Raw genomic sequence first — 11,737 nt, forward strand, 5'->3', positions numbered from 1 at the left:
GCTCTGTATAACCTCCCTAGAAAAATACTGATAACAATGTATTTTTAAGACCAGAAGTCAGCAGTTAAAATGCTGGGAAAAAAAGGAGAGAAATGTTTCCTAGTTGTTTTTACAAACATCTTCATATGACCTGGGGGGGGGGGGGGAAGAGTAATTTCCATTAGTTACCATGGCAACCCATGGGAATAGCTAACCCATCTTCTCCTCCTCATCAACCTTTGATAGACCTGTCGGGGAATGCAAGCAACCATGTCCTGTGTAAGACACTCTGCTTAACAACAACATGCAACTAACAGAAGAGTCTGCATTACCATAGCATCAAGTGCTCCCCTTATAGCACATCTCCCACTTGTTTTCTCTGAGCTACCAACCACAGGAGATGCTTGCTGCTCCCCTCAAACAGCAAACACACTCTAGCAATGCAATCCCCACTGTGTGACACACCAGCTCTCCCACCCCGTGGTCCTTCCTCCATCTCAGGCTCCATTAAAAGCATTCAAACATCCCCTCCTTCCCATCTGGGGACAACTGGCTCCCATCTTAAATGTAGGTTATACCAGCACTTCCCTTTCTGTACGCCTTTATTACCTGTGAATAAATTATTCATTCACATAGCAATTCTGGTCCAAATGTTATCTCCATCTTCCTCACTATTATTTTCATTGCTATTGATAAGGACAACAACACTCTGCAGTGTCTGCTGCACCTTCTGCACAAGAGCTTTTAAACTTTTCCTAGAAGGGATGCATACAGCCTCATAAAGCCCTCGGTGAGGCATAGCACACTTGTTATCCCTATCTTGCAGACGTGAATGCTGCAGCTCAGGGGAATGAAGTGCCTTGCCCAAAGCCTACATACAAATCAGGGCACAACAGTGACTAAGAGCTAGAACAAACAGATCTGGAGAGAAGAGTCTGTTTGCATTGTCTTGGTGCCTGTGGGCTCTGAAGCTGCTTGAACCAGATATCCTCAGAGAGACCTCTTTCCTGCTTTTCCTCCACAGAAAAAAACAAACAAACGCCAGCAAATAAACAGAGACAACTTTCTTTTCAGGTTTATGTTTAATATTGCTTTACTGTTGACCTTGTGTCTGCTGCCAGGACAGCCTAACTCACCTGAGTGCTTGCATACATGCTGCTGCACTGCAAGAGCTTGGCAGTGATTTGCGAGGCCACATTAACACTCAGTTGCTCTTCCATCTCTTTAGGTTTTCACAGGCACAAAGTTAGGAGTGGCCTAGGCACTGCACTGACACCGTGCGGTTTAGGGCTGTTCACAGAGCATAGTGAGATCCAACACTGATGCAGTAGGATCAGAAATAAATAATCTGCACCGATTGCAAATTCTGCTGTTCTCTCCTCCCCAGCCCCAGCTCTGGCTTGCTGGTACTTTCTGTCATTTTGAGTTACTGGGAAGCTATTCCATAAAAGGGCTGAGTAAGGTGGCTGCCCTCAACAGGTAGGTGTGCATGTGTATATGTGTTTGTGTGCACATGTGCACGAGGGTTAACCAACCACGCTTTGGGCCCCACGATTAACCATACTTTTGCTCAGTTTCCCCTACACCACACTCCTGAGGGTGTATCCAGCTCCAGGCACCAAGGTACCAAAGAGGGAAGGATAGACTGTAAAGTGCAAAGAGCAACAACAAGGTGTTCTGCAAGCTGTTGCCTCCCAATTCCTAACTGCCTTTGTGGACTAAGAAGGTGCAAAGCACAATCAATAGGGAATACTTACAAAACACTTCCCTGGTCTGTAGTGAAAGCTGATCTCACACTGGAGCTATGAGGAGTTTAAAAGAGCTGGACTAAGCAAAGAGCTGAGGGGCCACATAAACCTGCTATGTGTATGAGGTGAGGATAACTACACCAGGGAAGGACACACTATAGATGAACACAGGGGCATAACTAGGTCTGCTAGAGCAGAATAAAAAGAGAATAATGGTCTACTTGTTCATTTATGAGGTCCATCAAGATAAACTTATTGACTTTGAGATACAACAGACTGTGGTATCCCCTTTCCGCAGAACAGGAAGGGGACATCATTTAGCACGGATGCATAGAACAGGATTAGACAAGACATTAATGGCTCCAGTTTGTACAAGCAGCTACTAATCTCAGGGCCTACTGCAATGCTTTGTAAAGGAAATGGTCTGTTTTTCCAAAGGTGGATGTTTTGCTGCCTGCTGTGTTGCTGCCCTGACCCTGCAGCAGGGCAAACACGGGAATGCTCCTTGCAGAAGACAACATGCTGCCTCCGCAACCCTGCTCACTGGAAGGGTGATGCCAGACAGACATGTTACTGGCCAAACAAAGCTCGTTTTTGGACACACTAGCAAGCTCAGACACCAAGGCTTGCCCTTCATCTGCAGGCCAAGTACAACTCAGGCAGTTAAAAAAAAGTACTCCCTTCTCCAATCACTACATCATCCTCTATCATGGGATCTGAGCCCCACGCCTGGGGAAAACACACTGGAGCTACATGAGAAACAGAGTCTCTGTTGCAATTTGACTTCTCTGCTGTCCCCAGGGGAAATGAAGAAGCAGGGCACCAACTGAAGGAAATTAGGCTGTTATTACTTATCCTGCATTCGTTGTCTCGGGGCTGGAATACCCCATGGCTCACATCCCATGGACCAAACATGCTGTCCTCCCACGGGAATGCCTCAACTTTTCCACCAAGTTCAAACCAATGCCTTCGAGATGAATGCTTGGTCTCTTGTCACCTTAATCCTCCAGAGGCCTGGGTCTGCATGAGTGTGCTCCAGTCCGGAGCTGGGTCACAACCTTTCCAGCTCTCTCTGAGGAATTTCACTCACCAGACAACTATATGATCCAGATATAACAAGAATTCCCTGAGGAAATTTCTTCCGCCTACATACAGGAAACAAGACAGTAATTCCAAGCCCTCATGCTTAAGTTTCCTCAAACATAAACATGAAGAAGTAGCCAAAACACAGGAGGAGAAGAAAGTCCCAGAGCAGCATAAAGTACATATGCAGAGTTACATCATGCAAAAGGAAAGCTCTTGGCTCCAGGCTACAATTACCAGTGCTTAAATGGCAGGGGCTGCTACAAGGCGGAGAGGCCTCACAGGCACTCTGCTCCAGATTGTTCACCATCTAGAAAACAGCAACAGACTTCACGATCAAAACCATCCCTGGACAATGTGCCACTGAAGGCTAAGCTGGTAACTTGTCAGCTCCTGCCAAATTCCCTCTCTTTTGTGTCTGTCCTGGCAGATGGACAGAAACTCCTTGTTCTGCCCCAAGCACTCGGCCCTGCAATGCTGTACCCTGGCCATAAGGTGACAAGGCAGCAGTGACCACAGGCAGCATTTCAGAAGGCCAAGAGGCATCACTTGCTTCTGAGGCTGTGGGATTGCAGGTGCCCACGCTGGCCAAGATGATCCAGTGCATCCCACCATCAGAGGCAGACACCTTTGCTAGCACATTCTAGCTCAACCCTGTCACCCTCCTCATGCTTCCCTCTCATTCAAGATTTTAACTCCCTCTTTTTCCCCCCCAAACCCAACCTGAAAGACTCAAGACGACACTGCTAGGCTTGAGCCTTAGCCCTGTCACAGGTCCTTCCACAGCAAGTCCTTCTACTACCACCCTAAGTCTCCTCACAGGTAAAGAAACAAAGAAGTGGTATGTGGCTATAGATAATCTTTGAAGCTACCATTATTTCTTAAAAACTCTAGTTCTGGGGAAAAGTTAATTAAGAAATAATCATGGAAAGGTCTTCCAACATCCATATTCCCCAGGGCTCTTCATCCTGTCTCAGGACGCTGAACCAGAAGAAAGCATCAGGAGGAACTTATACTGACTGCTGCTGACTAGGGACAACCAGCAGTGGGTGACCAACAGTTGTCCAGCTCAACCCACCTCTTCCAAGCCCAGTGCTGTCCTGGCTTGGAGCATAAGATGTGCAAAACCTCTTCTTCCTATTACTGAAACCCAGCTGCTCTGCCTCAGTATTTTCATCTGTTCCCTCAATCTGGTATTTTGCTCTTCGCGTTGCAAGGCTCTCTACAAAGATATAATCAAGAGAGAAACCCAATTTCATATGCTTACAGCTTTACTGTTGTGTTACAAACAGTGTCACAAAATGACATAAGGAAAGGGCAAAGAAGAAGGAACAACAAGGAAAGCTGGCTATTAAAGGGACCATTACATAGTATAATAGTGTTTAGAGAAAGTGGTTAGAGGTCCATTTTTGGGACAGTCAAGGAAAACTCAACTGTTGACCAGTTACAGCCAAGGGAAACTCAGTACAGGGAACCATCCTGCAATGTCCATACGAATGAGATGGTTCTAACAAGTCTTTTGTCTCTATCTCCTGGTTTTCCTGGTGTTTTCTCAGAAGCACTGGAAAACTAGTTCCCTTCCCACAGCAAGACAAAAAACAGATTTTAGTCTTCAAGCAATGTTTAGTTTCTTCTGCCAAAATATTTGCTTAGCTGTCAAACAGTGGGAAAGTGGGATCCACCTACAGCTGAGCTAATAAGATACCAAATCCTCCCCTGATCATCCAGCCCAAACTCCTTGTTCTTTCCAAACAGGTTCACCCAAAAGGAGCCTCCAAATTGTTTCCAACTTGTGGACCTCTTGACGTTTTCCAAAGAAGGTGCAGATGCCTCAAGAAAGTACACATATGTAGACTGATACACGAGCTTGCTTTTCTTCATCATCTCTCATAGGCAACATAGATCTAGTCCACTGGCCCAAGCAAGTACAGGCCCAATGTTAAAACCTAGTAATACAGTGTAATAAATGAGAGAGCTCAGGCATAGAGCAGGAAATAAGATTTCATAGGAACTTTATTTCTGTGTAGCTGGTTTGTATGACAGAGAAGGTATGTACTCACTAGCTACTGGTAGCTGGTGTCTTCAACCCAGCGTGCAGTTGTGAAGAGTGCATTTTGATCAGAATTGGAGCACATTTGAGAGCAAGTAGTAAAAAAAATGTCGTGCAGTCCCTGCTCATGCTACATTTTTTTTTCTTCTGTCCTTTAAAACAGCACTGAAGCCTCCGGGCCTGTTTATCTGGCATTTGCTTATTTATTTCAACAATGCCTAAGAACTGCAATCAGAGCCCCATGGTGCAAGTGCAAATAAACTCCTGCTCCAACCAGTTCACATCCGACATTAATACACTAGTTGTGGCAAAATCTACAACCTCTGGCAAATTCGAGTTACAGATCCCAATACCTGTCACCCCGACCCAACTCTGGAAGGAACTAGGCTTCACAGCGTAACAGCACTCTAATCTTTTCTTCTGCTAAACTCAGACACTGTTCTGAGGGTTAGATCTCTGCAAAGAAATGCTGGTCGTTCACAGGTCAGCTCAGACTCCACAGTACAGCAGAAGCCTTTTTAGACAACACCTCCGCAAAGGTAGATCCAACCCAGCTAAATACGGCATTTCTGGGAACCAATCTCCTCTAGCTCACAGGATACAGGGTAAAAACAGAGCCTGGTTAATAGGAGTCTCAGGAGCCTGGAAAGACGCATCTGGCTGAGATTTGTGACAAACTCTCTTCAGTACAAAGAGAAACATTCCCCAGCTCATGTAACACCACACAAGACAGATCAAAGGTGCCCCAGTGCCTCCTGATGGGTAAGCAGCTGTACCAATAACAGCAGCTAGAAAATGCAACAGGCAACCTTATCCTTTCAGCCAGCCCTCCTCCTATGCTGGGAGGAGGAGGCAGTCCCCTGTTAATTACCCACAAAAAATGTGCACTCTGGCAGTTAAAGGCATTCATTCAGCTATGGTGAATTTGTACAAAGTGGCTCAGACCCAACAGTAAACAGCAGCTCCATCTGAGAAGCACCATTAGGGTGCCACACACACCTATACATTAAACTACACCACTTCTGTTTCAGAGCTTGTGCCACGCACCTCTGCAGCCAAACCACTGCTCAGAGATTATGGTCCTTTCAACACAGCCAGGGGAGTGGTTTAAACCCTCATGCATGGGGAGTTTGGCTAGTATTTCAGCATGGTGCAAAGTGCCTCAGGCAGAGCTCCCCATTTCATCCCTCAGCATTTGGACTGCCACAGCACAGCACAGGGGGCAGAATCACTTTTCCCTGCCTCCTTCATTTACAATGCGCTTATCGCCTTGATATGTGATTCCTGCAACGCCTGGTCTGACACCCGAGGGCAGGATTCCAAAATCAGCTCCCAGGGAACAATGACGGTGATTCTTCCTTTCACCAAAGACTGAAGCTGTGTCAGCAAGCCTAGACATAGGAAGGTGCCGTTTTATTACATTAAACAACTGGGTTTTACATTAATGCACAAAGCTAGTACACATTAAAAGCAGCCCAAGATACCCATGTGATAGGCACCATGGTGTCCTTCTTTCCCCACTACCATGGACAAAATATCAATGGGAGGACTGACCTGTCCCACAAAGTCTCTACCATTAAATTTCAAGGCAAATGAATCCTTCTTAAAATGACAACTGCAGGGCCAAATTCCAGCCTTGTCCTAGAGCTATGCAATTACATCAGGATGTCAACTTTCACTTAGTAAGGGAGTGGTTTTTAGTCTTCACAGTTGCAAAAAGTCAGAAAAAGTTTAAGCTAAGGATGCTGACCAGAATCTGTTAACAAACCAAAACTAAAGCCTGGAAGGAGGGACCAGCCTTTACAGAGGCCAGTCGAATTCTCAACTTCATCTCCCCTGGTTCCCAAGAGCACTCTGCTGGAAAACTGGCATGTTGGCAGAGGAAGCACACGACCTTGAAGGCATCAGGTCTTGTCATCTTTCTGTGCAAAAGTAGCCAGGTCGGATTGAGAGAAAGCACTCACGTGAGTTAAGCAAGCAGAACTTAGCCTAAAGCTTTTTCATTTTCTCTTTTTCCCTCTCTTCCGGCTTTTCACACACAGAAGTTATACTGATGGAAAAGGAGGGGGGATAGAGAGAGGAATGCCAAGGTTTCAACAGATGCATGCACTGCAAATACTGTACCATGAGAAAAGGTTATCAGTTTGCCTCCAGATGCTTGTCACCACCTTGCTGCTTGGGGGTTATAGCCCCCTCGGATCTGTCAGTAGATCTCCTCACAACAGCAATCCTCTATCCCTTTTTACTCAAAATGAGACAAGTCAGCTTAAACCGTTTACATAACTCTTCCCAAAGACAGGCTCATTTAGCCTGAAATGGGTTAAAGATAGTTTAAGAGAACAGCTACAGGGCTCAGGGATTAAGCTGAATGGATGGAAAGGAGTTGAGGGCAGGCCGGGGACAGTGACCTCTCCTCTCAGCAAAGCTGGATTCAGAAAAAGGATATCTGCCCACAGCCTGCACCAATATAGTCATGCTGGCATCAATCTTTTTGTTAACATCTGATATTCCCTTTTAAAATAAGTTTCTTGATGATTCTGAAGCAGGTTTAAGCCAAAATGAAAAAAATCCCCAAATCTTACTCTTGTTCTAAAATAAGTATCCTGATGGGACATATAATGATACTGGTCTCATTAGAGCGGTACAACTGGTAAAACTTTTCCATGCAAACTACCCTTCAGATCTCATCGACACAGTCGGAGGGACTGGATTCCTTTCCCATGTTAAGCAGCTATCTACTCCATCAGAATATGTACAACTGATCAAGTTACAGACCTATGGATTAACTCTTAATACGTTCATCAGACATTTTGTGCCTCTCCCTTTTCCTCAACAGTGATGGATGCTTCCTAAAAATCATTCCCTCTGCCTAGGAAAGCACCAGCTGGGAATACAAGCAACAGGACCTCCGCAGCATCCCTGCTAACCCTAGCAAACAGCCTCCTCTTTGAGAGAGTGATCCAGGAAGAGAGAGATAAAAAGCACTGTCTGAAGCTGGGGGCTGGCTTCCATCCGAGGAGGAGAGTTCACCGACTGTTGCTCTTGTGACTATTACTGAACTGGGCCAAGAAAAGCTCCCAAGCTTTGGCACGTCTCAGATTTTCCAGTCTGCATAAAATCATGCCAGGAACATTTACTGAAGCAATTTCTTTCTTACTGCAAAGCCTCTAATTATGCACCTAACAATATTACAGAAAGGAGAGTGGTACAAAAACCCAACCCAGTTCAGATATAGTTTTGCCTACAAATGGATTAGCAGCTTATGGCTCGGCATTAATATTCTGAACATCCTGAAAGGTACTAAGCACCAGCTGCAGCAAAAACAGAAGAAACAGAGAGGTTATCACTCCCAAAATCTAGAAAAGGGAAACCCACTCTATACTAGTCTTACCAAGTGTCAGTGACACAGCACAGTGGTAATAAAAGGGGGCATTTGGAAGGGGGGGGGGGGAACCTTCAAAGCCTTTTCCGAATTCTTCGCAGCTCACCCCCTAGAAAATAACAAGGCTCAGATATCCCAGATGGTAGGACCTAGAAGCGGACTGATACTCAGTACCAAGCAGTCACCAGCAACAAAAAATCAAACCGAACCCCAGGAGAAAATTTGCCTGAGGTGCCCTCAAACCAGAACCAAATCTCAGTCATTACTCTCAAGTTTTGCTGAACTGAGACAGGAATCGAACCAAAACATTCACTGGTTTGACACCTGGACTATTACCTTGGAAAACAGTAAAATCCTTCATTTATCCACTCAGGTAGGAACTGGCCTTTAAAAGCAAGTTTTGAACATAATGGCTGTACATTCTTCTTACTTTCACTTCATAGATGGGGACACCAAGGCACAGAAACATTACAGTACTTATATTCGGGCAGCCAACCACGGTACTCCAAATTGGACTAAGCTAGGCAAAAAGCAGGATTTAACAATTTGTCTGAGTCACGTAATGCGAGTGGCACTGAATGAAAAATCAATGGCCAAACACATCTTTGTTATATTCCTGCTGGCTACCGACTTCAAGACATTTTACTTGGACCACTACCATTATCATTTAGCTCTTATTATTAATCTTATGAATGCATTACTATGCGCTTCCTTCTTACAGAGGTTTCTCTGTGCGTTGACTGGAATTCGTTAAGTTTTTTTTTTTTTTTTAAATGGTTCCTAAGAAAATGGATAAAACCATTCCGGCTTTTTTAGGACAGTGTTGGAGGGGAAATATGTGGAAATGCTGACTGCACAAGTATATCACGCCTTAAGAAGAAAGTGTATGACAGTATTATCGTGCATATGCAGATGTAAAATGCTAGCCCATACCACAGCGCAGTTTTCATGCCTGCTGCAAGTAGAGCTACTTGGTCAGCGTCAGCTCACAACCATTGTGTCTCACCTCCATTTCTCCTGCGCTACGCTATTTGCATTGTTCCTCTCTCTAGCGAGAGACTGGCATTCGTGGGGAGTTCACCAAAGAATCTTCCTTATGGAGACAAACAAACAATAATTGATTTAATTCCAAACCCCGTCTCTGTCATAACCCTGGCAGCATGGTATATGGGTGGGAGGCAGAAAAAGGGAATTGTTTGGAGGAAACCAAAAGTGTTTATACATTTTTGTGCGGAGCCAAGTTGTGATGCTCTAGGGTGGGGCCAGCCATCTGGGAGAAATATGTAGGGAGAAAAAATGCAAGTGGGCAGACAACCCACTCCCCCAGGCCCCCAACAGGGATTGCTTCCCTCCAGAAGGCACGCTCAGCCACCCTCCCCAGCGCAGCTTGAGTTCATTTGCTTTAAATCACTTCCACATTTCCCTGCCGTAATTATCAAATATTTTGTTTCTGACCTCACTTTTATGGCGGCTGCAGCCCTGGGAAGTCAGACCCCGTTTATTTTCTGTCAACAGACCTTTGGGTTTACGAGCTCGGAGCTAATGGTTTTTAATGCTCGGAGAAGGTCACTGCAGCAAAAGAAAAGAGGGAGAGAGGGAGGCAGAGGCAGAGGGGGCTGCCCGGAAAAGTCCCGCCGGCGGCGAACTCGGCGCGGCCCCGCGCGCCCGCGGCGGCCCCGCGGCTCCCGGCCGAGGCGCCGCGCACGTGGGCGCGCCCAGGCCGGGCGCTGCTCTCCCGCGTCCGGCGCCTCGTCCTGCTCCGCGACGGCGAAGCGGGCGACTGCAGATACTTTTTTTTTTTGGGGGGGGGGGAGGGGGGGATGGGAAACGCCAGAAGCAACCCACCCGGCGCCCCCCTCCGCGTCCCGGGCGCCCCCGCAGCCTACCTCCGCTCGCAGCCGGGCGACGGCCACCAGGGCGCAAAACAGCGAGAGAGTTTTCCAGACCTGCAAAAGAGGGAGCGGGCGGGGGGAGAGGAGAGAGGTGAGCGCGGAGCGGGGCGACGGGAGCGGCCGCCGCCGCCAAACTTCCCGCCGGCCCCTCACCATGCTGCTGGCGGCGGGGCCCGGCCAGGCGAGAGCAGCGCGGCGGCGGCTTTCCGGCTCCGGCGGCGAGGGGTGGGGAAAGCCCCCCTCGCCCCGACTCCGCCAGCCCGCGGCTCCGCCCTCGGCCCGACCCCGGCCGCCCCGGCCCCGCCCCGGGCACGGCTCCTCCTGCCGCCCGGCCCCGCCCCGCGCCCCGCCCCGCCGCGGCCGCGCCGTCGGTGTCGGTGTCGTCCCGAAGCCCTCGCGCTGCCAGGCTCGGCCCGGGTGCCGCTGTTCGCTGCCACCCGTGCGGACATCCCGCGAGGGACCGCAGGTCCTAATAAATAATGAGCCGATAATGAATCATAATAAATAATACCATAATAAAAATGCCTCACGATAAATAAATAATCAAACAACGGTATTTCAAAGCTTCTAAAGTCCGAGTTGCTTTTTACTCAGCCTTTTATTGCGCAGCATGGGCTTCATGGCCCAGCTGTGGCCAAAGGCAGGTTTTGGCACTGGAAAAGGAGTGTGGTGATAGGGAATGGGTTTTGAAAGAGTTCCCAAGGGAAGGGTTGAATGAGGGATGGAGCAGGCAGTGGGAACATCCAGCGCTGAAGAGAGAAAATGTGCCATTGCTGATCAGACAGCCATGGTTTTCTGTGGGGTTTGCAGTGGGCATCCTCACTGGTAAGTCAGAGGGATGAGGGAAATGTTTTCAGGGGAGTGAAACAAAGGATTTTTCCTAGAAGAGGAAAGAGAGCAAATACCAAAGAAAGGCAACATGTGGGAGTATTGCTGCTTGCATCTTCTGGGACCAAACCCTGACTGCAGAAGAAGATAGGTCTGGAGAGTGTCCCAATACTACAGTGGTGGAAGGCGAGAAGAAGCGAAGGCAATGATACCGATACTTAGTTCACAGAGTAGGCTTTCTGACAGCAGAGCTGAAAGCACCACATGAAGGAGATCGCTGCTGTTACTGCCTTTTTTACAAATGAGGAAACTGAGGTACAAAGCAGTTTCTCTGCAGGCAGGAAGCAGCAATGCCCAATATAAGCCCACTTCTTTCCAATGCGCAGCACGTGTTCGCTCCATTAGACCACACTGAAACTCCAGCCATGACTGTAGATGCAATTCATGTGGGGATGCGGTGAGGTTTAAAAATAGGAATTTAAGTCTGTGTCTATTAGAATCCAAATCACATTAGTTGAGCAGAACAGCCAGTTGGGGTATTATTCCAGTCACATGGGACTTGTAATCCTACATGAACGCCTGGTGCTCTTCATTTGCATATAAATACCTGTGATCCTTTTGTCTAATATCTTCAGCTCTGAATTTCAGAAGCTTCTGCTAGCACAGGGGCTAGAAAGCAGGACCTGTCAATGCAAAGAGGCTAACTGTCCTGAGCATGCCCTATGACCATGCCTAAAATACAGCAATCTTCACCATTACAACAAATGACACCATG

The 11,737-nt window shown here is 47.4% G+C and overlaps 1 protein-coding gene across 1 annotated transcript in view; it reads right to left on the reverse strand.

Annotated features, from left to right (window-relative positions):
* FSTL1 (follistatin like 1) overlaps nucleotides 1-10,402 on the reverse strand; it is a 56,299-nt gene extending 45,897 nt beyond the window's left edge. Inside the window, exons 1-2 of the mRNA XM_067302238.1 lie at nucleotides 10,288-10,402; nucleotides 10,129-10,188 (exon numbers count right to left, since the gene is read on the reverse strand). Of these exons, the coding sequence (XP_067158339.1) occupies nucleotides 10,129-10,188; nucleotides 10,288-10,290 (63 nt within the window). The 5' untranslated portion in view covers nucleotides 10,291-10,402. The remainder of the gene's footprint in view (nucleotides 1-10,128; nucleotides 10,189-10,287) is intronic.
* Nucleotides 10,403-11,737: the final 1,335 nt, after the last annotated feature.

Source organism: Apteryx mantelli, chromosome 1 (genome assembly GCF_036417845.1).
Source record: "Apteryx mantelli isolate bAptMan1 chromosome 1, bAptMan1.hap1, whole genome shotgun sequence".
NCBI lineage: Eukaryota > Metazoa > Chordata > Aves > Apterygiformes > Apterygidae > Apteryx > Apteryx mantelli.